The 27306-nt window shown below is 47.4% G+C and overlaps 1 protein-coding gene across 4 annotated transcripts in view; it reads left to right on the top strand.

Moving 5' to 3' along the window:
- The first annotated feature begins 3122 nt into the window (after positions 1 to 3122).
- LOC142851136 (paired immunoglobulin-like type 2 receptor alpha) overlaps positions 3123 to 27306 on the top strand; it is a 54898-nt gene continuing 30714 nt past the window's right edge. The window contains exons 1-7 of one of the 4 annotated variants that reach the window (XR_012910740.1): positions 3133 to 3406; positions 3716 to 4117; positions 7852 to 8052; positions 12187 to 12217; positions 13894 to 14015; positions 14530 to 14576; positions 14829 to 14861. Coding sequence is in view for 2 of the 4 variants with exons in the window: in XM_075975047.1 (XP_075831162.1) it covers positions 3319 to 3406; positions 3716 to 4117; positions 7852 to 8052; positions 12187 to 12217; positions 14530 to 14576; positions 14829 to 14860; positions 15019 to 15144 (927 nt within the window). In the remaining 2 variants the exon portion in view is untranslated. Of the gene's footprint in view, positions 3407 to 3715; positions 4118 to 7851; positions 8053 to 12186; positions 12218 to 13893; positions 14016 to 14529; positions 14577 to 14828; positions 14862 to 15018; positions 15407 to 24220; positions 24411 to 26803; positions 26860 to 27306 lie in introns of those variants that run through there. The other 3 variants (XM_075975047.1, XR_012910742.1, XM_075975052.1) reach the window with 3 other exon arrangements.

Raw genomic sequence — 27306 nt, 5'->3', positions numbered from 1 at the left:
TGGTCACCTGTATGCGAAAGCCCCATGTGTGCACCCCACAACCCCAGGCTGTTCTTCCACAGAAAGTGCCCAGCCCCTATGAAAGTGTCATGGCTCCAGCGCCCAGTCCCTGCTGTCAGGAGAAACGTGGTTGTCACTGCAGGAGACTGATTACAGCATCCTGGACAGAAACCATCCCATGGCAGGGTCCTATGGGGATCAAACTGAGTCTAGGACTTGTAACAACAGAGCCCATGATTTGAGATTCAGGGGCCAGCAGGTGGCAGCAGTGAGGTTGAGCACCTAGAGACCACACCAGAACCTGCTCTATAAAAATGCTGGATTTAGCCAGGCAGTAATGGCACATACATTTAGTCCCAGCACTAGGGAGGCAGAGAGAGGTGGATCTCTGTGAATTCGAAGGCAGCCTGGTGGTCTACAGAGTAAATTCTAAGGCAGATGCCAAAGCTACAGAGAAACCCTGTCTCGAAAACAAACAAACAAAAATGCTGGAGTCCAGCAGCTGACATATGTCAAGCCTAAAGAGGTTAGCTCCTCCTAAAGACTCTGCAATTGGGTGACCTTTTACCCACAGACCCCAGACAGTAGGGCAAGACCAGATGAAGCCTGGAAGTGAAGCTTGGATGCCGCATCTGCATAGACATCTGGGGACCTAGAACCCTGGACCAACAGGAGAAGGACTAGACCACGTATTTCTGTAAACACAACAGAAGGCTTGTAGACTTGGTGGTCAATTAATGGGACCCAACTGCCCATCATCCATGGTGAGCCACCCTGGTTCTGGTTTGAGGCCTCTGGCTTCCCTGTTCCATTGATGTCACCTCAGGCTCCCATTCCCTACTCCCCTTCCCCGTAGTCACCTCTCCACACAGGCCCAAAGGCTCTTCAGAGCAATGCCCCCATTTTCATGACATGGCTGCTCTGTCTTCTGATCCTTGCCTCTCCTCGGTAGCAGAAGTAACTGCAGCCCCATGCACTGGGAGCATTGAGACCCGGCCTGGGCACTGTATTGCTGTTACCCGTGCGTCTTTCACAAGGTCCTGCAGGAGCTGGGGACTCTGTGCCTCGCTATTGCTCACAACCTTGCTCTGGCCGTGTTTACTCAGGATGAGGACTCGGTCAGAAGGTGTTGGATGATCAGCTGTGAGAGGTGCCTTGCATGATAGTGTATATGTGTGTAAGAGAGTGTGTGTGTGCACACATATGTACATATGCATGCACACGCATGCAAGTTTATGCTCATGCATGTGGAGACTAGAGAGCAACACTCGACTTTACTACTCCAGACACTGCGTACCTTGGGCATTTTGTTTTGTTAGTTGGTTTTGCTTATTTGTTTGTTTTGTTTATTCCTTTCTTGTATTTTATCAATCTGGTTTTTATGGTTCTGTTGTGTTTTAGTTTGATTTGTTGAGACAAATTCTCATTATGAAATCCTGGCTGGAACTCAATACACTACCAGGCTAGATTCACGCTAACATGTCCACTTGCCTCCCATATGCTAGAAAGAAGGCTTGTGCCACCAAGGCACAAAGGAACACGATGGGGGTACATCTGTCACTCAGAACATGGGAGGGCAGAGAGGAGGTTCTGTAGGAGTTCAAATCATCCTTGGTTCCATAACAAGTTCAAGGTTCAGCCTGGGCTACATGAGACCCCATCCAATGTGGGGGGGCTTTCTGACAGGGACAATAGGCCCAGTCCCCTAGCCTGACTGATGGCCCATTTAGGGCTAAATCATTCCAAAGTTCCTGTGCTCTGCATCTCCAAGGACAGAATGGATGGACACAGAAGTGCGTCCATGTGCAGCTGGCAGTGAGGCCATGAGAATGAGGTGTGTGACCATGAGAGCTCAGGTCAAGGGATCAGAGGACCACGGGGACTGTGAGGAAGGCAGAGAAAGCAGACATGACAGAGGGCGGCTGCATAGTCACCTGAGGGGAGCATGGAGAAGGCAGTCAATGCCAGGAGATCTAAGGGAATGGGAAGTCACCGCTGTCCACATCACTCAGGGAGAATGATGCCACTTCCTCTCATACAATCATTTCTTCCTGCCCTTCAAGGAACTGAGAGCATCTTGCATGGGGAAGGGTGGGATGACTTCCTACAGAACCAGCCCCTTGGCCACCACAGCCACTGCCCCCACATCTCACGACTGCTCTAATCATGGACCAGCTGTGTCCAGTCCCAGAGATGTCCCAGGTGATGTCATGAGTCACATATTGCTGCTCTGAGTCTTCTTTTCCCACTGCATCCAAAGAGGCTCTAGAACAGACAGAGCTAGAAGGAATCACTCAAGTGTTTTGTGGGAACAGCATCCCTGGAGCCCAGCAGGATTTCCGTGTCTGTGAGCAGAGTTCAGAGACTGCACCGAGCAGGCAGCCAGAAGTCAGTGTGGAATGGAGGAATACAAGAACTCGATGGTACTGAAGTCCAGTCACCTGCCATGTGGCAGTCATGTGACATGGACCAGGGCTTCTCTGACCCTTGGTTTCCACTTCTGAGTGTGTGTTAAGGGTGGTGGGAGGCAGAAAGGCTCTGTCAGAAACTGGAGTAGCTCTGGAGTCGCTGTCGAGGTGAAGCAGACAAGTCTATATCTTTCCCGGAAGCACATGAATATTCCAGACTCAGCGGCAGCGGGTAGCCAGGGTGAGAGTGTCTTCTGGGCCTTAGTTTTGGAGGCTGCTGTGAGGAGTCCCTGACAGGCAGCAAGAGTGCAAAGAGCAGACGATGGTGGGGGCACCAAGCTAGGGCTGGAACTGAATGTGTTTCCTCATCACCTCCTTCCTCGCTGTGTCTGGTGAGCAGAAAATGATCAGTCTTTTAACAGTGATTATGAGAGAGAGAGAGAGAGAGACAGAGACAGAGACAGAGACAGAGACAGAGACATAGAACCAACATGAGGGAGACATAAAAGACATAATGAGAAACAAACTGAGGGGAGGGCAGGAGTGGAGGAAATGGGAGCTGAGGAAACAGTGATTGCAGACTGCATAGGAAATGGGAAAGACTGGATAAGACAGGAGGTCAGGGTGGAAGAGAGGAGAGCCCGGCATGCAGAGGTTAAGGCTGCATCTTCCAGAAAAAAAAATGGGGGCTGGGCTCAAGTGCCCAAGGGTGGATCTTTTGCAACATGGGAAAGAAGAAGCCAGAATGATAAAGGAAGTTGCAGGCCACAAGGAGGTGGAGATGAGGAAGTCCTGCCCCTCACTCAGTCCTCCACATGAGAAGACCCAGGGAATGTGGCTCACTTTACCCTGATTCTCTCCTAACTCCTGAGCACCCAGGGTTCCTCCACGGGGCCTCCTCTCCTTCCTGATGGCTCTGCTGGTCTCACTTCCTGGAGGGATTCCGGACATGGCTTCGGTCCTGCTTCTGCTGCTCCCAGCAGCCTGCCTGCACACTGGTGAGTGGTGGGAACCTCACTACTGGAGACTTAACCACGGGGGGGTGGGTGGGGCTGGGAAGAGTGGGCTGTCCTGTGGACAGGTGACTGCTAGAGGAACCAGCCTGTCCTCTGAGCCACAAGAGAGAGCTTATTTTCAGAGTGGGTCCAGCTCAACTCTTTCTGTCTATCCTGTCCCCTACTGGACAGTGGGACATGGGGATAGTCCTTCCCTGAGTCCTCCTCCTGCCTGTGGTGAAGACTCGGGAAGCTCTGGGGTGTCCTTTCCATCCCCTGCAGTGGTTTCAGATTCTTCCCCATCCTTTCCAGGTAACTCAGCAGGATCCAACAGAGGAAATACCTTTGGTGTCAACCAACCAGCACGCCTCTTTAGTGTCCAGCTCAGCTCCATCGAGATCCCCTTCTCCTTCTCCTTCCCCTGGGAGTTGGCAAAGGATCCACAGATGAGGATTCTCTGGAGATGGCAGCACTTCCATGGGGACTATATCTACAACTCTTCCTCGGGTTTCATCCATGAGCATTTCAAGGACCGACTCATCCTGAACTGGACACAGCCTCAGACATCCGGAGTCCTCAGAATCCTGGACTTGAAGGAGAAGGACCAGACAGTGTACTTCTGCCGAGTTCATCTGAACACGAAACATGGTATAGAGCAGTGGCAGTCAACTGGTGGGACCCGACTCAACGTCACCCCTAGGAAGCACATCCCAGGTCAGCCCCGTGTTCCTGGCTTTTTTATACCATAGATGTCACTGAAGATCTTACAAGTCTGATCCTTCCCAGATTCCTCTGGTGTGTTCTATCCACTCGCCATAATCACCTGCAAGCCTTAGCATCTCTCTCAAAGCTGCGCCCTCATTGTGCCCTCCACAGAAGGTGCCTTCTGGCCCCCATGTATACCCCTCCTCCTCTGGGTCCCTGCCTTAGTTTCTCTTTCCCCTCCCTCAGTTCCCTCTTCTCCCTCACGTTCTCACCATGACCAGGTCTTCTGGTCGCTTCTCCTCCGCTGTGGCAGCTGTGACTTCCAGCTTCCACTCAGTCCCAGCCTAGTGACCATGTAGATGTTACCAATGCCACCTGTCACCACTGCAGGCACTCTCATGGTCATTATACATAGAGAGAGAGAGACATGGAGACCAGCAGAAATAAATCCCTGCGCAAGGTCATACTGGGGACCAACAGACCCCACATGGACCCTTTACCTCCAAGCGTCTCTCAACTATAGACACATGGCCTCTGCTGGAGTTCGCTCTATTTTTTGTCTCCTTCTATCTTGATTTTGTGGAGCATGTAAATATGATGTAAGCATATATGTATGTGTGTGCATGTGTGCCTTGTATGTTTGTGTGTGTGTGCATATACCACATTTTTGTGCTTGGGAAGGCAGGAGTGTGGCACTGGGAATCCTCCTCTAGTAAGACCGACTTTATTCCCTTGAGGCAGGGTCTCTAACTGAACCTGGAGCTCACTGTTCTTGGCTAGGCTGAAGGGCCACGAAGGTGCATTGATCCTCTTGTCCCAATCTCCCATGGTGTTGAGGTTACAGGAGATCACGTGGACTGTCATACAAAGAAAGTGTGTGATATCTCAGGAAAGAACACCTAAGGTAGGAACCTGGAAGAGAAACTGATGCAGAAGCCATGGAGGAGGGCTGCTTACTGGTTTGCTCCCTGGGATTGCTCAGCCTGCTTTGATTAAAGCATCCAGGATGACCATTCAAGACATGGTACCACCAAAGTGAGCTGGACCGTCCCACATCAATCAAATCAAGAAAATGTCCTACAGACGTGCCTATGGGCAATCTGATGGAGGCATTTTCTCAGCTGAGGTCCCCTTCCCAGATAACTACAGCTTTGTCAAATTGACACAATAACTAACCAGAGCACAGGGCAAGTGCTTTCTGAACTGAGCCGTCTCCGCAGTTGCTGACCTGCCTTTTCTCCTCTCAGGACTGCACTTTCTTAGTGACTCTAACCTTATCCATGACAGTGGCCGATGAGACTCTTTCCTTCTCAGTCATTACTCAACCACTGTGTTTCCAACAACTTTGTTTTTTGTTTTGTTATTTTGGTACATTTTGGGAAAGAAGGTAGTATATAAGTATAGATATATACATGTTTGCCTACACTTCCTGTTAAGATTGGGGCAACAAGGGAAATTCTTTCTATAAAAAATCCTGGAACTGAATAGTAATGATGGCTGCTCTGGCTCCACAAAATGGATGCACTGTAAGCCACTGGACCGCATATTGCTATGTTCAAATGTACATTACATACATTTATACCTGAGGCAGCGTCTCACTACGTAGCCCGAGCTGGCCCAAAACTTGCTATGTAGACTACACCGACCTTGAAATCACAGAGATCTGCAGGTCTCTGCCTCCTCTAGAATGCTGGGATTAGAGGTTCGCTCCACCAGTGAGCTAAGAACTGATTTTTTAAGTCGGGAGGTACAAACTTGTGATCCCAGTGGAAGGTGGAGGCAAAGAGATCAGGAGTCTAAGGTCATTAGCTACACAGCAAATGCAAGGTCAGTCTGGGCTACATGGACTCCATCTTGAAATGTTAAGAGCATTGGTTTTGTGATTGTGATGACCAAAGTTCAAATCCCATCACCCACGGAGGAAGCTGGGTGTCCCTGCATATGCTGTGACACCAAGGAGGCAGGAGGATTGCAGAGTTTGTCGGCTTTCAGTCTACCTGATGCTTGAGCCCCCATCTCACAGAGAGAAGCTGCCCCTGAGGAAGAGATGGAGAATGTTGAAAGAGGACACAGAAGCCTCTTCTCCCACATGTATATTCAAGGTGCACATCTCTATCCTCCGTGTATGTGTGTGTGCGCTCATGTGCTTGTGTGTATAGGTGCATGTATGGACACTCAGCAGACACATACTACACACACACACATTAAACAAATGGCAAAAATATTTTAGTAGTATTTATTTAAATATTTCATACAATTTACAATGTATATTCATCATATCTACATCAAAAAAAGCAGCAACTTGTGCAATAGTTCTTACCATGTAGCTGGGGTGGGCAAACAAGAGCAATGGCAATAGTCTTTGTGGGATTGGGAGCTCTAAACCTCGCTCACCGATAAGGCACAGGGAGGCAAGCCTTGCCTGGCACTGAGAATTTGTTCAATAACTCACGTCTAAGGAGCAGCCTTGTCCACCCTGGCAGGCTACTTCTGTTCTAACAAGGACTGTTACTAGAAATGACGGTTTAGGTCTGTGTGACTTAGAGATTGCTCTTTGTAAGGGATGACATGAGCGTCTGAGGATGTTCCTACCAGGAAGTAGAGTTGTCATTTTCACCCAATTCTCAGCCTCGGCATCTGTTCCCTTCTTCCTGTGTGAGCTTCTAAGAACTGATCCCCATCCTGCAGCCCCAAAGGAGACGGGATACCAGACAATGCAGTTCTATGATCTAGGTCTGGAGTTATACTTATTGCTCTAAGCAAAGAAAACAGCCAGGCCTCTCTTAGATTATCGCTTCTGCGCTATGCTGTCATCAGTCATTGTGATCCTGGTGTTGTGGGTCTTTCTCTGCGTTGCAGTTCATTATTTCTCCTGCTGCCCTTGAGAGTCCTGAACTAAAGTCATCAGTATCCAGGTGGAGGTGAGCTTAGGAGGTAAGAATCTTTTATGTGGGGTATAAACAGGGCAGCAGCTTGGGCAGGTGATGCTCTATGCCTGGACCCTAAGCCCTGACCGGATGCCTGCTGATAAAGATATTTGCAGGAAGGCAGATCTCTGCGCTTACCTAGGAGAGAGGAACAGGCCTGGCAGTGGGAAACTGTTCTGAACTAGGGAATTACCTCCCAAATATGTAACAGAAGGGAAGCCAGCTACAGCCAAAAATCTACAGCAAAGGACAGCCACTTCGTTCACAAAGCAAGAACACAAAAGCCTTGCCTTTGGGTTTAGCCCTTAGGAGATCCCTTGGTTCTGATAAGTCTCTCCTGAAAGGATGACTGGGCAATTACTCTATGATGTCACAGCTTCCAGCACTCAGCTTGACCAGATTGGAGGAGAAACAAGGAGGTCCAGTGACAACCCCCAACTCCATATTTGGGATTTGACACATAGTCAACTGAGGTTTAGGTCTAAATAGAAGACAAGACATAAGCACAGCTAAGCAGTCCCAGTTCCGGTGTGGCCCCGCCCACAGTGAGCCATCATCCTCTGTCTCCAGTCTCTCCTGCAAGGTGATCTGAGGAGCTGTCAGAACTGTGTGAACTCTCTTTCTGGGAGATCAGTTCTTTACTGGCTGGCTCCAAGCTTTGCCTTTTCCTTCTCCCAGCTTGAAACTCCTTAGATGTCTCCAGTTTCTTGGAATCCATTGCTTCAGTATCTGACGGCAAAGAGTGCTACAGAGGCATCTCTAGAATCTTCACTCCTACTGGGGAAGTTCATGCTGACTTCCTTTATCTCTTCCCAGCCCCCAGGACCACCTCTCCAAGCCCCACCACTGCAACTACTGCACACACCAAAAATACCCTCATGTCCACAGAAGGTCAGATGAGCAGAGAAAATAAGACCCTGGATCTGGGAACCGGATTTGGGGTGGCAGTGGCTGCTGCTGTATTCCTGGCTGGGGTTTTGGGATTGATGGTGTTCCTCAGGTGGAAGAGGAGGAAAGGTAAGTGGTCCAGACTGCATCCCCATCACACTTCCTGTGTGTTTCCACAGGACAATCTGCACCAGAGTCATCGAAGGGGATTGTTGACAGCTCAGATCCTGGGGCTCAGGTGATGGCTTAGTCAGTATAGTACTTGCCGCTCAAGCTTGAGGATCCGTCACCACAATCCTTGTAGTCCCAGTGCTGAGCAGGGGGACAAGATCATCCCCGAGGCTGATGACTGGTCACACTAGTCTAATTGTTGAGCCTCGGGTCCCAGTGAGAGACCCTGTCTTTAAAAACAGCAAGGTGACAGCTTTTGAGGAGCTAAGGGTGGCTTCCTGCCTCCCCAGGGCAGATCCCTGATGACCTCCTCTTGAGTCCAGAGTCAGGCTTGAGGCTTCTGCTTAGAGTAGCTGGGGGCTTTTGTTGCTGTTGTTTCAGTTTGGTTGACTGCAGCCTGCACTGCTAACCCCACTGGGAATCTGCTTTAAGCTGGTTCCCCAAGTGAGGCCTCTGAGGGTTCAGTTTGTGAAGCTCACAGTCCAGTCACATCTCAGTTCTTCTCTGTCAACTAGGTCATTTCTTCATCAGAGGAGAAAGGCCTGACCAGGAGGAAGCCAGGGGAGAGGAACGCATAAGGGACTGGATTGTTATTTTAGAAGGAGCTGTGGTGTTGACAGACATGGTCAGAGGAGAGACAGGAGAATAGAGGAGCTCTCAAAGGAAGAAAAATTACATACAGTGTCAAAGAATAAATAATGACAGCCAGAGGCAGTGAGATGGCTCAGGACATCAAGACACTGGAAATTCTAGAACACACAGGGCATAAGGAAAGAACTCAATCCTGTATGTTGTCCTCTGACACAAACATACCATAGCCTGTGCACATTCACATACATGGTGAATATATATCACAATTAAGAATAAAAACAATGACAGCCACTGTGGTCCACACCTCAGTCTGTGCACCTGGGGGGGGGCAGGAGGATCTTGACTCCATGAAAATTTATCTCAACTCCTTCCTCTCCTGTCAACAGAATAGTCCGGTAATTGCTAGAGTCATGTAGGACACTCTCTGGCCTTCTAGGAAAGAAATACCATTTCAGGAACTCTTGAGTCTTGTGGTGCTGGTGGAAGAAGCAGGAGATGACAGGGGGAACCTTGTAAGTCAGGTCCCAAGCATCTAAAAACAAAGGCAAAGGGATGGGCAAAGGGAGACCAGCTTCTGGAACAGGAGCAGCAGAAGAGAAGAGAAAGGCAGAGAGAGACAGAGAGAGAGAGACAGAGAGAGAGACAGAGAGAGAGACAGAGAGAGAGACAGTGAGAGACAGAGAGAGAGACAGAGAGCAGGCCACAGAAGCAGAAAGAGACAGAGAAAAGAAGAGATGGGAGATGAGGAAGGCCCACGTTATAAACGGGAACTTAGCCAAGGTACACAGGAGGACTTGTTAGTGGTTGCACTGAGAACATATCCTCTCTGAACCTCAAGGGCCATTACAGATGCCTGAATAATAACAGTGATGTTGTTGAATGACAGAGGAAGTGGGTGAGTAGGAAAAATCTCATTCTGAAAATGGAAAAATTAATTAAGATGTCTATATTAGGTGGTTGGAGAGATGGCTCAGTGGTTAAGAGCACTGGATACTGGTGGGGGAAGGGTCGCTTCTTCATCACGACTGCCCAGTCATGAAAAACCACTCAAAAAAACATATTATTTTCAATACTGTTTGGCCAATAGCTTAAGCATATTTCTGGCAAAACTCATATCCTAAACTAACCCATCTCTATTATTCTGTATATTGCCACATGATTGTGGCTTACCAGATAAAATTCCCAGCATCTGCATCAGGTGGAGGATCCGTGGCTTCTCTCTGACTTTTCCCTTCTTCCTACCAGCCTTCAGTCCAGTCTTCCCTGCCTACCTCTGCTCCGCCCCTTCCTTCTCTGCTATAGGCTCAAAGCAGTTTCTTTATTCACAGTAATCACAGCATACAGAGGGAAATCCCACATCACCTCCCCATTTCTATTTAAATAAAAAGGAAGGCTTTAACTTTTAACATAGTAAAATGACATATAACAAAACAGTTATCAAGCAAGAATTACAGTTACAATATTTATATATATTTTATCTTTTATCATTATTAAGGAAAACTATAACTATAACCATTTGTTCTTCAACTCAATCAAAGAGTCCAGAAGGTTACAATATTATGTAAGTCAGCAGGAAGCACATTGTAAGTAACTGCCAAAACTCTAGAATTGACATAGACATCTCACTGCTTGAACAGTCACCCAAAGTTCTTCTGTATCATTGGCGCATCCATCTTTAGCCTACAGGCCCATAGTAACCAGCAGACTCTTTTACAAAGCAGGAAATTTCAAAGACAGTTCCACCTATGCTGGCAGTTTGTCCATCATATTTGCATGTGTGTGTGTGTCCTGCAGAATGTCTACCAGACTCATTCATGATGCAGGAACCCTGAAGGATTATCTCACCTTTAGGCAAGTTTAGCAGTCATTTCTCTGTGGGTCCATCATATCCAGTTTATAAAGCAGTCCAGGAAAGACCAGTTTCTTGCCATGTGGTCAACCTACTCCATAAGGAGCCTCTTCAATGCCCATCATCTCTTGAAGTAGCCTGGTGTTTCCAGGAGCAGATATATCTCACTGTCATAAAAAGTCTTAAGTTCTTAAACATTTTAAATGCCATATTCTGAAGGTCTCCGAAAGATTTGAAGAATACCTTTCTACGTGAAATATATCTCTATACATCTAGAAAATCTAACTAACACGACTACAAGCTTGATTATTATGGATGATTATCTATTAACCTTTATTCTTATTATACATTATATTTTTAAATGAACTACACAATCACAATACTTTAAGCAAGAACAGAAATATATATATGTGTAACACAATTGATCTTAAATTTCTATCAGTAACTAAGATCAATACCAATGCAAATCTCTATAGCAGGATAATCTTGCAGACAGCTGAGGTTTGATTCTCAGCACCCACACGATGGCTCACAGGCTCCTGTAACTCCTGTTCCGGGGGACCTGATGCCCTCCTTGACTGCCAAGAGGGACCAGGCACACTTGTGGCAAACAGACACAAAAGCAGGCAAACATTCGTACAATAAAAATAATTAAAGGGTTTTTTAAAGATGTATACACAACAAAAATTGAATTCAATACCATTCCCATGTAAATGACAATGACAGATTTGCAAAAACAGTTTATCTTCTCCAATTCAGATGCCTTCAAAGAGAGAACAAGACAAAATGAGATAAATAACAACAGAAATGAAATGACCGATAATGGAGCACTCCACTGCCTGATCCCAGAGTTTATTCAAAGTTGCAATAGGAGGCTGGAGGGATGGCTCAGCAGTTCAGAGCATTGAATGCTCTTGCAGAGAACCTGAGTTTACTCCCAGCACCCACACCAGGCAGTTTACAACCGCCTGTAACTCCAGTTCTAGGCTTATCAGGAGCTCTTTCATGAATCCACAGGCATCTGCTCTATGTGCATCTACCCTAAAACAGACGTACAAAATTTTAAATTCTAGAAAAAATACAGTAGGTAAATCAGTATAAAATAAATTACAAAGATAAAGGCTAGAGTAGCCCTCCGAGGGTAAAAAGTTTCAGTGTCCACTCCTGTGAACCAGATGACGGAGGGAACCAACTCCTACAAGATGCTCTCTACCTCCGCACAAACTGGGGCACAGCCCCAGCCCCATAATAAATAAGTGACAATCAAAAGCTATAGTAATTAAAACAGCACAGTTTGCACCAAGACACATAGACAAATAGAGTAAAATACAATCCAGAAGGAGGCGGTTCATAAGGGCACAAAAAGGAAGCTGGGAGAACACAGAGTAGACAAGCAAGTGCAGGGTCAGGGGGAACTCAAGGTTGGTGAAGGAACAAAGGAGACAGGGGTGGGGCCTGGACCTGGCACGGATTTGGGGGAGGGGTTGCTGTGTAGGACAGCAGCCCAGCAGAGGTAGTCCAGGCTCTTCTCTGGCTGTCCGGGGCGGTCTCTTTGCTCCCGTGTCCTCTGAAGGAGCTGAACATAGAGGACAGCTGAGGGGCAGATGGACGATCAGCACGGATGTCACACTGACACTGTTTCTTCCCCACAGGTCAGAGGACTAAAGCTGAAACCCCAGCCAGGTGAGCGCCATCCTGTCCTCTGCAGGAGCAGCCAGTGCTCTTGCCCACTGAGCCATCTCTCCAGCCCCTTCCAATGGCATTAGAAGAGCAATGGAGAACCGCACACAGGGCTCTGCACATGTCCCCTCCCCTGACTCATCCTGTCTGCTTCCTCCATGTCCTCCATGACGCCATGCTCTTCAGGGCCACCAGCTTCACACACTGACAGGGGGTGCAGCAGAGTCTCAGGGAATCTCCTTCCAGAACAGTCCCCACCCCAGGCCTCATGGGGTCTTTCTCCTTCTCTCCTTCCATTTCCTAGGCTTCCCTCTCTGTGGCTCTGGCTCCTCTCAGCCTTGAACATCTGCCTGGATTCCTCCAGCTCTCCCATCTTTCCCTTTCTTCCCTCTGCCTTTCTCTGTGGTCAGTGAGCCCCGCTCCCCAGGAATCCTTTGTTCTAGGTCTTCCACATCTTTTGCCCTTTTCTCTTCAACTCCCAACCTCTCTGCTCTTCTCTCCTGTCTTTTCTTTTCCTTACTGCACATGGCCTGCTCTGAGCCTTCTAAATTGTTTCTGAGAAAGGGTCTCAGATTGGCCTGGCTGGCCTTGAACTCACTGTGAAGCCAAGGGCAACCTTGAACTTCTGATCTTTTCATCTCCACCTCCCAACTGTTGGAATGACAGGCATCACACCACACCCGGTTTATGAGGGGCTGGGGATGGAACCCAGGACCTTGTCAATTAACACAAGCACTCTGAGAGCAACACTGCATCCCCAGCTCCTCCCTCTTTTCCTCTCCTTGTGGCTTCTTTGGCCAGATGCCCTTCCTCAAGTCTGATCTCAGATCCCTTCTTCCACGACCTTAGCCTGAGCACCTACCCAGAACACCTGACTGAGCACATACCCAGAACACCTGAAACTTTCTTGCCTTCTAGTTTTAATCAAGGTGATGAAAGAGGATACTGTTAGAGTGTGTGTAAGTGTGTGTGTGTGTGTGTGCATAAGTGTGTGTGTTCTCAGGAGTTTTACAGTCATACCTTTTAAATGATTATTTTTATTTCATTTGACTTATTTGTGTGCATGTGTATGTGGATATGAGTTTCACATGGCACACACGTGGAAGACGAAGGACACCTTCTGAAAGCTGTCTTTCCTTCTACATGTGGATCCCTAAGATGAGACCAGGTTGTCAGTCTCCCCCTCCCCCCCACACCTGCTTCTCTCTCTTTGTTTTTCAAGACAGGGATTATCTGTAGCTTGATGCCTGTCGTGGAACTCTCTCTAATAGCAAAAGCTGGCCTCAAACTCACTGATATCCGTCTGCCTCTGCCTCCTAAATGCTGGGAATACAGGCGTGGCCACCACAGTCTGGCTCGGGTTGTCAGTCTTAACCGTATGGCCTTACCTCCTAAGTCATTTCACCAGACCCCACTTGGGTTTTGGGTTTTTGTTGTTGTTATTGTTTGGGTTTTTGTATTATTTGTTTTTTTGTTTTTTGTTTTTTTAAGATTTATTTATTAAGTACACAGTGTTCAGCCTCCATGCCTGCAGGCCAGAAGAGGGCACCAGATCTCATTACAGATGGTTGTGAACCACCATGTGGTTGCTGGGAATTGAACTCAGGACCTCCGGTAGAGCAGTCAGTGCTCTTAACCTCTGAGCCATCTTTCCAGCCCTATTTGTTTTTTTGAGACAGGGTCTCACACTGGTTTGGAACTCGTCAATTAGACCTGGATAGATGACCAGTGAACATCAGGAGTTCCTCTGTCTCCACCTCCTGAGAAGACAAGCATGCACTACCACCATGCCCAGTCCTGTGTATGTTATTACATATTTCTGTGTGTATGTAGGTGCAGTGTCCTGGAACTCACTTTGTAGACCAAGCTGGCCTCAGACTAACAGAGAATCACCTGCCTATACTTCCTGAGTGCTAGATTCAAAGGCATGCACCACTATTGCCTGGCTGTGCCCAGCCTTTTTAACATGAGTTTTTGGGGATCTAAATTTGGGTCTTCAAGTTTGGGAAGCAGGCCATTAGCCAACTGAACCATCTCTCCAGCATCCACTTCATCTTCTGAGACAGGGTCTTTCATGAGCTGTGAATCAAGAGCTCATCTCTTAGTCCAGACTGGCCTGTGAACTCCAGGGACTTCTCTGCCTGTCTCTGCTTCTCCAGAATCCAGTTTTATGTGGGTGCTGGGGTCTGAGGTCAGGACGTCATGTTTATATGACAAGTACTTTATTAACTGGGCCATCTCTCCAACCCAGCACCTAATGTCTTAATTCTTTCTTGCCCCGCCTCTAATCTGTTGCCCATCTTGTTCTCACGCAGGGAACTCAATGAAAACACTGAGAAATGTGAGCAAGTTGAGCCCGAAGGTAAATTCTGCCAGCTTCCTGTTCCACACTTGGCTCTGCCTTCTTCTCCCAAGACCCCGCACTTACACAAGCATTCCCTCAGTGTTTTCACCCTGTTCCTCCCTCACCCTGTCCCTCCCTCACCCTCTCTCTTCCTCACCCTCTTCCTCCCATATAACCAAGGTCCTCACCTCATCCTTGGAACTCCCAGCTCTCTGTCTCCCTTCCTCGCATACACATCGACATCAGAACTCTGTGTTCCTTTTCCTCTAGGACGACATATGGGCCCTAAAGAGAACCCCAAGGTAAGCGGTTCAGACTCAGGTCTGAAGGAGTTAAGAGGTGTTGATGGAGGCAGAAGGTTGGAGGTCAGAGGTGTGTGGGGACACTCAGGCTGCAGCTGCTGCTTTATGGAGCCTCAGCTGCACTGCTGCTATCTAATGCCCTGTCCCCACCCCCGCAGGACAACAACATCGTGTATGCCTCCATTGCCCTCTCAAGCCCGACCTCCCCAGGAACACCAGCCTGCCCGCCTGTCCATGAGAACCCCCAGGAAGAGACTGTATACTCCATCGTGAAGACCAAATGAGCGGGTGGGTGACCATCTCAGAGTCACCTTTGCTTCTAGTAGGAAGACTCCCAGCTTCCTCTGATACCCACAGTCAGACGCTCACGGGTCACAGATACCCATGGCCAGGACAGAAATTCACACGTCAGAAACTCAGAGAAACTGAGAAACTCCCAGTTCCCTTTTCTAACCTGTTAGGCCCTTTTCATACAAATAAAAAGATCTACAGAATTTGCCTAAATGAATCTAATTAAGGGTCACTAGTGTTACCTGTAACTTCTGGCCCTCTGAGGGCCCCTCCTCTATCACTTTTTTCGAGTGGCCCAAGGCAGGGGATGTTCCAAATGCTGGCAGCTGTCCACACGATGTGCACCCACATCTGTGCGTGTAATAACCAGCACACACTGACTGTGACTGGTTCCCATGCACCACCACACAGGACATCAGCAATAGCCCTAGAGAGATGGCGTGAGACAGGGAACTGAACACCAGATGGTCACGGTGCTTTCCAAAGGTCAAGTCACTCCCAGGAAGGAGAGCCAGGACTCACAGACATGCTGTCCTGGAGGTTCCCCAGGTCTGGGTCTCGCTGCTGTCCCCAGCCTCCTGTCCCCTCAACAGCAGGCATTCTGTCATAGAGACAGGAAAGGAAGCACACCTCAGCAGTAGCCCAGAGACTTGCTTTATTGACAAGGGCTACACAGCTCTGACTAGAACCACTTGGCGGTCAACAACCCTGACATTCATCAGCTGCTCAAGAACGCTGAGAGACAGACAAAAGTAGGAGGACCAGAGCACACTGCTCCTCAGAAAGGGCCGCCAGGAACTCCTCAGAGCCATCCCTCTGCTGCGAGTCCCCTCTCTGCTCTGGCTCTGCAGTGTCTTCCATGAGTTGCTCCAAGTCCAGGTCACTGGAACCATCATCTAAAGGGGGAAAACTTGTTGCCTCCTGTGTCAGGGGCTCCTGAGGTCCACGACCTTCCTTTCCCAAAGCAAGCCCCATGCCAAGCTGTGGGGTAGAGCAATCTGATGCAATTTTAATTCCTTCTCCTCAGGGAAGTTGCTAGCTGAGGCCTTGCTTTCAGGAGCCTTAAATTTCTTTAGGGCCAAAGAGAACAAAGGACAAAGTTGAGAGTTCCTTTAAGTCAGCCTGTCCTGACGTCTTATCACCCAGATTTCTGAATCTTATCTTCAAAGCATCTGAAAGGATAATCACATATGGGAAGTGCCCGGGTTTTCAAAGAGCTCAGCCCTCCAAATGTAAGAGGAGCAACTGAGAGGTGGGAGACCCAGGTTCCAGGGAGACAAAAGGGAGGCCTGGTGAGTGCAGAGCAGGGAGGGGACATGAGTTCAAGGCAGGGGAAGGAAGCAAAGGGAGAAGGACATGGACAAGGGGCAGTGGACAGGAGAGCTGTCTTCTGATTGGCTGTGCTGTACAGGACAGCTGAGGTCTGGCATCAGGTCCTGGGGACTCTCAGACCTGTCCCTGACTGGCTGCTGCAGAACTGTTTTCTGCCCTGAGCCCCTAATGTTGTCTGATCACAGAGAACAGTTGAGAGGCAGATGGAGGATCAGCATGGCTGCCACACTGACACTGGTTCTTCTCCTACAGGCCAGCAGACTAAAGCCAAACCCCAGCTATGTAAGTGCCTGTTCTCCCAAGGACCCTGTGAGGGGCTGTGTAGGGGTTTGAATAAGAGCCACAGACTCAAGGATTGGTAGGCTTTCTCACTAGGGTGTGGCTCATAGGATGTATGGCCTTTTTTGGAGTAGGTGTGGCCTTGTTGGAGTAGGTGTGGCCTTTTTGGAGTAGGTGTGGCCTTGTTGGAGTAGGCAGGGCAGTGAGAGCAGAAGTAGGTCACTGGGTGGGATTTGATATTTCAAAAGCTCAAGCCTGGCCCAGTGTCTCTCTCTCCACTGCCTGTCAATGTGGATGTAGAACTCTTCGCTACTTCTCCCGCACCAAGTCTGCCTGCATGACTTTGTGCTTCCTGCCATGATGATAATGGACTATACTTTGAAACAGTAAGCCAGCCACAATTAAATAAATGTCTTCCATTATAAGAGTTGTCATGGTCATGGTTTCTGTTTACAGCAACGGAACTTTGACTAACACAGGTGGCTGGGGAGGTTTGTTGTAAGACACATGCAATGTAGCTGGAGAGATGATTCAGTCAGTAAAGCATTGGCCACACAGGCATCAGGACCTGTGTTTGACAGGATGGATGGACAGATGGACAGTTTCATCAAGGAGGTTATCCACAAGGCCAGGGCACACAGGGCTTGCACTGTGTGTTATTTAAGGGAAGTTTCTGGAATATGATAATTCTGACAGACTCAGGAAGGTTGAGACTGTTCTCTGCCACCAATGTCATGCAAAACACAGCTGGGTATAAAATCAGAGTCTGAATGCTGGGGACACGATCAGGAACTGGATACTGAAGAGTCACAGAGGCTACCCTGGGGAGGTCATGCTTACAGAGGATGAGAACTGGATATACACGTGGTGCAGAACCACTGTGTAAGGTGACTTGAATGATTTGTATGTCTTTGTACAGGTGTGTGTGGGTGCAACTAAGTATGTGCTCATGTATGTAGAGGTCAGGGGTCAACCTGATGCAATACTACTCAGGGCACCATCTACTTTTGTGATTTTTTTCAGACTTTTGTTTCTTTGTTTGTTTGAAATTAAATTTTTTAATTTGTTTTTGTTGTTGTTTTGTTTGTTTAATTTGTGTGTGTGTTTGAGTGAGTGAGTGAAGGGAGAGACAGAGACAGAAATAAGAGAGACAAAGAGAAAGAGAGAGATTCATTCCATAAATTATGTGATTCTTTAGAATCCTGCTCCATCCATATACAGCTGTGGGTGAAATAGGAATGGCGTTGCAGAAGACTGATTACAGCATCCTGGACAGAAATCACGTCCTACAGCAGTGTCCTTATGAGGATTCATCTGCCTAGGAATTGAAACTAGAACAGTGCCCATGATTTGGTTTTAGGAACCAGCAGGTGGCAGCAGTGAGGCCGAGCACATGAAGCAGCTGGGACCCTGTGGATCCCAAGAGTCAATGAGTGAAAATCCCTGTGCTTCAACAGTTGTCTGTGTCAGGTCTAGTGAAATCAGTGCCTCCTTGGGCGATTTAACAATTGGGTAACCTTTCCCACAGACCACAGACAGTAGTGCAAAGGCAGATGAAGTCTGGAGATGAGTATCATGACCATGAGAGCCCCTCTCAGACCCCACTGGGGCTAAAGACAAGATTCATCTGGTAGAGAGCTTACCTGCCTGGCACGCACAGAACCCTAGGTTCTATCTACAGCAGCAGAAAAACGGGCAAGATATGTGCACACCTGTCACCCAGCACTGGGAAGAGCAGAGAGGAGGATCTGTAGGAGTTATATAACAAGTTCAAGGCCCAGCCTGGGCTAAAAAAAAACCCCATTCAATAAAGGGAGCAGCTTTCAGACAGGTACAGTAGGGCCCGTCCACTCTCATTACTAACCATCTGGAGTCAACTCATCCAAAAGATGCTGTGCCTCTTCGTCTTCAAGGGCAGGATGAATGGATAAAAAAGTGTTTCCTGCGGGCCAATGGAATTGAATTGATGACCCTGAATTATATGAACCCCTGATGCTGGACAAAGAAGCCAAAATAAAACATTGGGGGAAAGATTGCATCTTCAACAAATGGTGCTGGCAGAACCGTGTGTTGACATGTAGAAGAATTCAATTAGATACATATCTATAGTCATGGACAAAACTCAAGTCCAAGTAGATCAAAGACCTCACATAAATCCAGTTTCTCTACTTCTAATAGAAGAGGAAGTGGGAAGGAGTCTTGAATGCATGGGCACAGAAGGCCACTTTCTAAATTTAATGCCGGTACCACAGACACTGAGAGCAACAATCAATAAGTGAAACCTCCTGAACCTGAGAAGCTTCTGTAAGGCAAAGAGCATGGTCAATAAAACAAAACGGGAGCCTACAGAATAGGAAAAGATCTTCATTAACCCACATCTGACAGAGGCTGATCTCCAAACCATATAAGAAACTAGACACCAAAATACCAAATAATCCAATTTAAAAATTGTGTAAAACAATTCTGAGATTCCATCTTACACCTATAAGAATGGCCAAGATCAAAAGTACTTATGACAACTTATGCTGGAAAAGCTGTTGGGTAAAGGGAACTCTCCTGCATTGCTGGTGGGAATGCAAGCTGGTATAGCCCCTTTGCATGTCAGTATGGTATTTCTCAGAAAATTAGGAAACAATCTTCCTCAAGACCTAGCAATACCACTTTTGGGTATACACCCAAAGGATGCTCAATCATACCACAAGGACATGTGCTCAACTATGTTCATAACAGCATTGTTTGTCATAGCCAAAACCTGGAAACAACCTAGATGCCCCTCAACTGAAGAATTGGTAAGGAAAAGGTGGTACATTTACACAATAGATTACTACACAGCAGAACAAAAAATAATGACATCTTGAAATTTGAGGGCAAATGAATGGATCTAGAAGACATTTATACTGAGTGAGATAACCCAGATCCAGAAAGCCAAATGTCATATTTAGTCACTCAAATTGACTTTTAGACAAAAAGCAAAAGAAAACCACCCTACAATTCAGAATCTAAGAGAAACTAGATAACAAAGAGGACCCTAAGAGAGAAATACATGAATGTAATCTACATGGGAAGTAGAAAAAGACAAGTTTTCATGAGTAAATTGGGAGCATGGGGGCCATGGGAGAGGGTAGAAGGGGAGGGGAGAGGAAGGCAGGGAAGCAGAGAAAAATATATAGTTTAATAAAAACAATTAAAAATAAAAAATGGGGTACAGATCTAAAGAGATAATTCACAACAGAAGAATCTCAAATGCTGAAACATACTGAAGAAATTGTTTAACATTCTTAGTCATTAGGGAAATGCAAATCAGAATGACTCTGAGATACCATCTTACACCTGACAGAATGACTAAGACCAAAAAAAAAAAAAAACTAATGAAAGCTTATGTTAGAGAGGATGTGGAGTAAGGGGAATATTCCACAACTGCTGTTGGGAGCGCAAACATGTCCAGTCACTTTAAAAAACACCATGGTGTTTACTCAGAATATTGGGAATCAATCTACCTCAAGACCCAGCTATACTGCTCTTGGGCATATACCCAAAGGTTGTTCAATCATACCACAAGGACACTTGCTCAACTATGTTCATAGTAGCATTATTGATAATAGCCACAACCTGGAAACAACTTAGATGCCTCTCAACTGAAGAATGGATAGAGAAAATATGGTTCTTCTACACAATGGAGCATTACAATGCTGTAAAAAAAACAATGACATCATCAAATTGAGAGGTAAATGAATAAAACTAGGAAAAAAATCATCTTGAGTGAGGTAAACAAAACTCAGAGAGACAACATGGTATGTGTTCACTCATAAGTGGATATTAGATGAAAAGCAAAGGATCACCAGGCTACAATCCAAAACATAGAGAAACTAGATAACAAGAAGGACCCTAAGAGAGAAACAAGGAACGCCCTATGAAGGGGAAGAAGATGAGGTCTCCTGGGTAAACTGGGAGCAGAGGGGAAAGAAGGAGGGTATGGGGTATGAGGGCATGAAGGAACGTGACGGGCACTTTGGGGAAAGAGATGGGGGAGCAATGAAATTATATCTTGAAAGAGGAAGTCATTATGGGGTTAGGGAGAAACCTGCTGCTAGGGAAATTCCCAAGAATCCACAAGGATGACCACATCTAAGGTTCTTAGCAACAGTGGAGAGGGTGCCTGAACTGGCCTTCTCCTGTAATCAGATTGATTAGATGACTACCCTAATAGTCATTGTAAAACCTACATCCAGTAACTGCTGGAAGTAGATGCAGACATTCACAGCCAAACACTGGGCATGGCACTGGGAGTCCAGTCAAAGAGAAGGAGGAAGGATCTCATGAGCAAGAGGGGGGTCAAGATCATAATGGGAAAAACCACAGAGACAGCTGAAGAAAGCCCATGAGACATCATGGACCAGGGACCCACTGCTGAGGAGCCTGCAGGGGACCGAATTAGACCTTCTGCATGTGGGTGACAGTTGTGTGGCTTGGTCTGTTTGTGGAATCCCTGACAATGGGAGCAGGATCTCACATTTTGGAGCCCATTCTCACTGGTGGAATGCCTTGCTCAGCCTGGATGAAGGAGAAAGGGTCTTGTTCCTACCTAAACTTGATAGGCCATGCCCAGTCATCTCTCCCTGAGAAGCCTTGCCCTTTCCAGGAGTAGATAGGGATGGAGTGGGAGGAGAGGAGGGAGTGAAAACTGTGGTCGGTATGTAGAATGAATAAAAAAAATTAAAATAAAAAAGAAGTGAGTCCGTGTGCAGCTGTGAATGAGGCCGTGAGAGTTTGTGCCTGGTTCAGGTCACGGGATCAGAGGACCATGGGGATTGTGAGGAAGGCAGAGAAAGCAGATATGACAGAGGGCGGCCGCATAGCCACCTGAGAGGGCATGGAGAGGTAAATCAATGCCAGGAGATCTAATGGAATGGGAAGTCACCAATGCCCATGTCACTCTGGAAGAATAAATCCACTTCCTCTTGTAAAATCAAGTCTTCCTACCATTCAAGTAGCCTCTCTGGTGTCCAGGGTGAGTCTTTTGAGATTCCCTTCTCCTTCTCCTTTCCCTGGGAGTTGGCAAAGGATCCACAGATGTGGATTCTCTGGAGATGGCAGGACTTCTATGGGGTATTGATCTACGACTCTTCCTCGGGTTTCATCCATGAGCATTTCAAGGACCGGCTCATCCTGAACTGGACACAGCCTCAGACATCTGGAGTCCTCAGAATCCTGGACTTGAAGAAGAAGGACCAGACGGTGTACTTCTGCCAAGTTTGTCTGAACACAAAAGATGGCATAGAGAAGTGGCAGTCAATTCATGGGACTCGACTCACCATCATCTTTGGTGAGCCACCCTGGCTATGGCTTCCTTGTCCCTTAGGTGTCCCCTCAGGTTCCACAGCTCTGAGACTGGTTTTATACCCTTTCCCTTGGCTCTGCCCAGGCCTCTGCCAACAGGGTCTTTCCACTGTAATTGTGTCCAAGCCTTTGCTGTGTCCTCGACCGTGTCTGTCATTCTCTGCTCAGAGGGAACCCCACCCCTCTCTTGGCTTCAGCTTGTGTCCTACCCCGTAGTTCACCTCCTTTCTGACCCAAACTAACACTGTGGTCCTGTCCACTTCCCCCTTCCCTGACCTCGAGGTGGATTGACTTCTCTAGGATGTAGCTGAATCACTTGGTCCTGTGTCAGGACTCCAGTTATCCCCGTATAGAGCATCTCCACATAGCTCTAACCTAAGGCCAGAATGAGCAGTAAGTGCACGTTGGATATTCTTGGTGTCCTCTGGTCTGACTATGAACTGCTAGATGACACCACAGTCCCCATTTCCCATACTAAATCCCCAGGACATATCCCTCACCTCTTCCTGCCCACTCCACATCTCCTCTCCACCTCGCAACTCCCCTTTCTCCTCCATTGTTCTGAGCTCTACCTTAAAAGCACCAAGGACTTTTAAACTAATGTCTCCAATATCATGGACGTGGTAAATCTGTCTTCTGATCCTGGCCTCTCCTCAGAAGCAGAAGTGACTGCAGGCCCATGCACACTGAGCCCCGAGGCCCAGCTTTGTCACAGTGGAACTCTATATACGGCCACCCTGGAGCTGAGGGTGTCTACCTGCTCGGTTGTTGATCACAGCCTTGTTCCAGGGCTGTTTCTTTCTTTTTTTTTTATGGTTTTCACAACACAGGTTCCCATGCTTCAACCAGGTCTGTCCCAAATTCACTACATAGACCAAGCTGGCTTTGAGCTCACGGAAATCTGCCTGTCTCCGTCTCCCGAGTGCTGAGACTAGAGCCATGAGCCACCACATCCAGCAGTGGCTGTTGACTGGATTAAAGCCAACCCGTGAGAGGATGCCTGCAGCCCAGTTCTCTTTGTAGTCTCTATGGCTGCCATGTTGACCTGATGTAATGTCTAACCACAGCTGCCAGAACTCAGGGTAGGGAAAGGAGCTGTCTCATGGCTCTAGAGCTGGGTTCTCAACCTTCCTAATGCAGAGACCCTTTAATACAGTCCCTCATGCTGTGGTGACCCCAATCATAAATTTATTTTGTTGTTACTTCATGACTGTAATTCTGCTACTCTTATGAATTATAGTGTAATTATATGATAAGCAGGATATCAGATATGGGATCCTTGTGGGCTTATGGACCCACAAGTTGAGAGCTGCTAGTATAGAATTTCCAAATGGGTAAATGTTGTGGAAATTAACCATAGTGATGCTTGTAGAGCAAATGAGTGTCCTCTGCCCTATGCTGTGCTGTACTCTTCTGGCTAAAATTATATATGTTCTGTGATACATATTTATGTATTCTGTGTGAGTGATCATGTGGGTCTGGAAATTCAGGTGTGTGTGTGTGTGTTCACACTTGTTCAGTGCATGTGGAGGCTAGAGGACAACTTCAGGTGCCATCCACCCTATTTTTTGAGGCAGGATCTCACTGGTTTCAAGTTTGTCATGTAGTCTAGCTTGTGAGACCAGTGAGCCCCAGGGACACGGCGGTCTCTGCCTCCTCTTTACAGGAATTACAACTTGATCAGCTCTGTTTTCTGTGGAACTCTATATTAGATAGTCTGGCTTTAACTCAGAGATCTGCCTGCCTCTGCCCCTTGGACTAAGATTAAAGACTGTGCCCAGTTTGCCCAGCTCTTTATATGGATACTAGGGATCAATCTCAGGTTCTAAGTTCTGGGAGCAAACAATCTATAAACTGAGCTAACCGTGTGTTTCCTACGTTTATAACAAAACAGCTGTGTCTATGGCTTCATTATCTGTGACAAGATGAAGATCTGAGGACACACAGCCAGGACAGGTGGAGGTGTGCACTGAGCTTGCTCTCCTGGAGTCTCAGCCTTCAGCATGTGTTCCCCTCTGTGAACTTCTAACAGCTGCTCCCCATCCCACCTCCCACAGAGGAGACAGACATCCCATCCCTCCTCATCCAGAGAGGATCTGCTCACTCCTCATCTCTCCCCAGTAGTCAGCACCACCATGCAGAGCCCCTCCATCGTCACCTCTGCAGTTACCATGGCTGGACTGGAGGACACAGAGGGACAGAGGAATCCTTCACTTGTGAGCCTGGGAGCCACTGTTGGGGTGGTGGTGGCCACGGCTGTGCTCATAACACCCGTCTATGTGATGCTGATCTTCCTCTGGTGGAAGAAAAGGTGAGTGGTCCAGGACAGGGCCTCACCCGCTCTTCCCATGTGAGTTTTTTCTGCTGTGTGACATGGAGAAATGTGAATGTTTTAGTCAGGTCTGTAGAGTTGTGGAACTTATGGAATAAATATATGGATATATGAGTATATAATTCAATATATTTCTGAACATATATAGGAATTTTCTGGAATGACTTATACACTGTTGTCCAACAATGACTAGTTTTGAAAAAAGACCAAGAACCCAGTAGCTGCTCCGTCCACGAGGCTGGGTGTCTCAGCTGCTCTACTGGGATCTCGAAGACAGAAATGAACGTGTGACAGAGGTGAGGGCAAGCAGGTGAAGAACACCCTTCCTTCTTCCATTGTCCTTACACCAGCTTAAAACAGAAGGAGTGGCCCAGGTGAAAGGTGCCTTCCAGAATCATGGTCTGCATCAAAGGCATGCTGTCTTCCTCCCCTCAAGATCCAGATCACGAGAAAGCCCTCCATTTCTAGATTACAGTTCATTCCAAATGCAGTCCAATTGACAGCCAAGAACAGCCAGCACGGTAAACATGTGCAGGGCAGAGAACAGAGAACACGAGGGAAAAAAAGGCAGAACTCAACCAGGACTGAATCTGCTCCTACTTCCTTAGAGCCCCAGCTGGAAATTAGAGGACCAAGTGCAGATGAACACAGCCTGCTCCTAAGGAATTCAAGGGGCACACAGGAGCTCCAGAGCTAACTGCTCATTTGGAAAGAGCTGTGGCCGCTAAACAAGGTAGAGCAGCCTGCAGGGACAGCATCTCACAGGAGGTGAGACCGTGAAGACAGAGAACTGCATGAGTTGCGGATATGGTATCAACACAGAAAATAAGACAACAGTGTGAAAGAGGGCCACAGGTGAAAAGAATGTGTCTGGGAGAACCTACACTAAAAGAGGTGAAAGATTTGTTCCCTAAAAACGACACACTCCTGAGAGAAATTACAGAGCAGCTGGAAGACGGCTCAGTTGGTGAAGTGCTTAACCCACAAACACAAGGACATGGGTTCCATCTCCGGGATTCACAGAAATAGTTGACCACATGGGCAGATGCTATATAGGAAGAGACAATAGGATCTACGAGGTTCACCATGCTGCCAGGCTTGCCCAATCAGTGAGCCCCAAGCGAAGGAAAAACCTGTCCCCAAAACTATAGTGCACAGCTCCTGCAGGATGATACCCAAGGATATACCTCTACTACCCACATGCGTGTGCACTTACGCAAATGTACACAAACATATACGTACTGCACAAAATAAATTTATAAAAGCAGTAAAATACTGAAATATTTAAGAATATTTGCATAATGGAAAATTTTATATAATAACTCCTTACAATGCAAAACTGTCGAAAAAGTCAATAAGTGCTTATTCAAATCCCAACTATTTTTATTTTTTTTATTTTGGTTTTTTGAGACAGGGTTTCTCTGTGGTTTTGGAGTCTGTCCTGGAACTAGCTCTGTAGACCAGGCTGGTCTCGAACTCACAAGATCTGCCTGCCTCTGCTTCCCGAGTGCTGGGATTAAAGGTGTGCGCCACCACTGCCCGGCTCCAACTGTTTTTTTTTTTTTATAAAGACAAATGTTTTGTCTTTTAAAGTTAAGGATTCTAAGAAACAAACATGTGAACACAGTAGGAGACACCCTCATTCCAGCATTGGGAAGTGCACAGGGGAATTAGGAGTTCAGGCTAGTCTAAAGCTACATAGAAAGGTGAATGTCAGCCTGGCTTCCACAGAGCTTCAATACACATAAAATAAAAGCAAAGTGTGGACTGGATTCAGACCAGACTTAAATCAATGATAAGTAAACTATAAGACAGGAGCAGAGATGAGCAGATAGTGGAGTGTATTGGAAAGCCCAGGAATACAGACTTGAACATGCAGGCCCTGGTTTTCAGAAGGGCTCAGCCTAGAAATGGATAAGAAGAGCAGCTGAGAGGTGGAGAGCAGCAGTCTGGGAGGCAGCAGATCTGACTGGGATTTGAACCCTGAGACTGAATCTGCAGGGAGCAGTAGCTGCACTCACAGGGAAGCCAGGGAGCCAGGTTCCAGGGAGACAAAAGGGAGGCCTGGTGAGTGCAGAGCAGGGAGAGCAGGGAGGGGACATGAGATCAAGGCAGGGGAAGGAAGCAAAGGGAGAAGGACATGGACAAGGGACAGTGGACAGGAGAGCTATCCTCTGATTGGCTGTGCTGTGCAGAAGGACAGCTGAGGACAGGCTTCAGATCCCTGGAGAATCTCAGTCCTCTCGCTGATTGGCTGCTACAGAGCTGTTTGCTGTCCTCGGCCCCTAATGTTGTTTGAACACAGAGAACAGCTGAGAGGCAGACAGAGGATCCGCATGGCTGCCACACTGACACTGGTTCTTCTCCTACAGGCCAGCAGACTAAAGCCAAACCCAGCCAGGTGAGCGGCTGACATCCCAAGGAGCAGGTGAGGGGCTGCTTGAGGAAGTTTGTTATGAGAGCATGCAAGGGAGCTAGAGAGATGGTTGAGTTAGAAACCCTTGTACATGGGCAGGAGGACCTGAGTCTGACTGGGAGAACCCACACTGTACACCAGGGGAGTGACAGAAATATGTAATCCGTGTTCTGGACAAGTAAGAGACAGACAGAAGCGTGGAGCTGTCTGTCCAGCTAGTCTAGTGTAATTGCTGAGTTCCAGGCCAATGAGAGACCATGTCATAAAAAATAATGTGAATTCCTCAAGGGGATAAATCAAGGTCGTGGCATTTTCTAAGTTTATTTTTAATGAAGGGTTTGAAAATTACATATTAGTGGATAAAAGAAAAGTGGGGACACAGAGAGAGCTCTGTGGGAGAAGGTGTCTGCAGCCAAGACCAATGACCTGCTTTCATTTGGGGGACCTAAATGGGGCAAG

Source organism: Microtus pennsylvanicus, chromosome 1 (genome assembly GCF_037038515.1).
Source record: "Microtus pennsylvanicus isolate mMicPen1 chromosome 1, mMicPen1.hap1, whole genome shotgun sequence".
Lineage (NCBI taxonomy): Eukaryota > Metazoa > Chordata > Mammalia > Rodentia > Cricetidae > Microtus > Microtus pennsylvanicus.
This window is presented reverse-complemented; position numbering and strand designations above follow the sequence as displayed.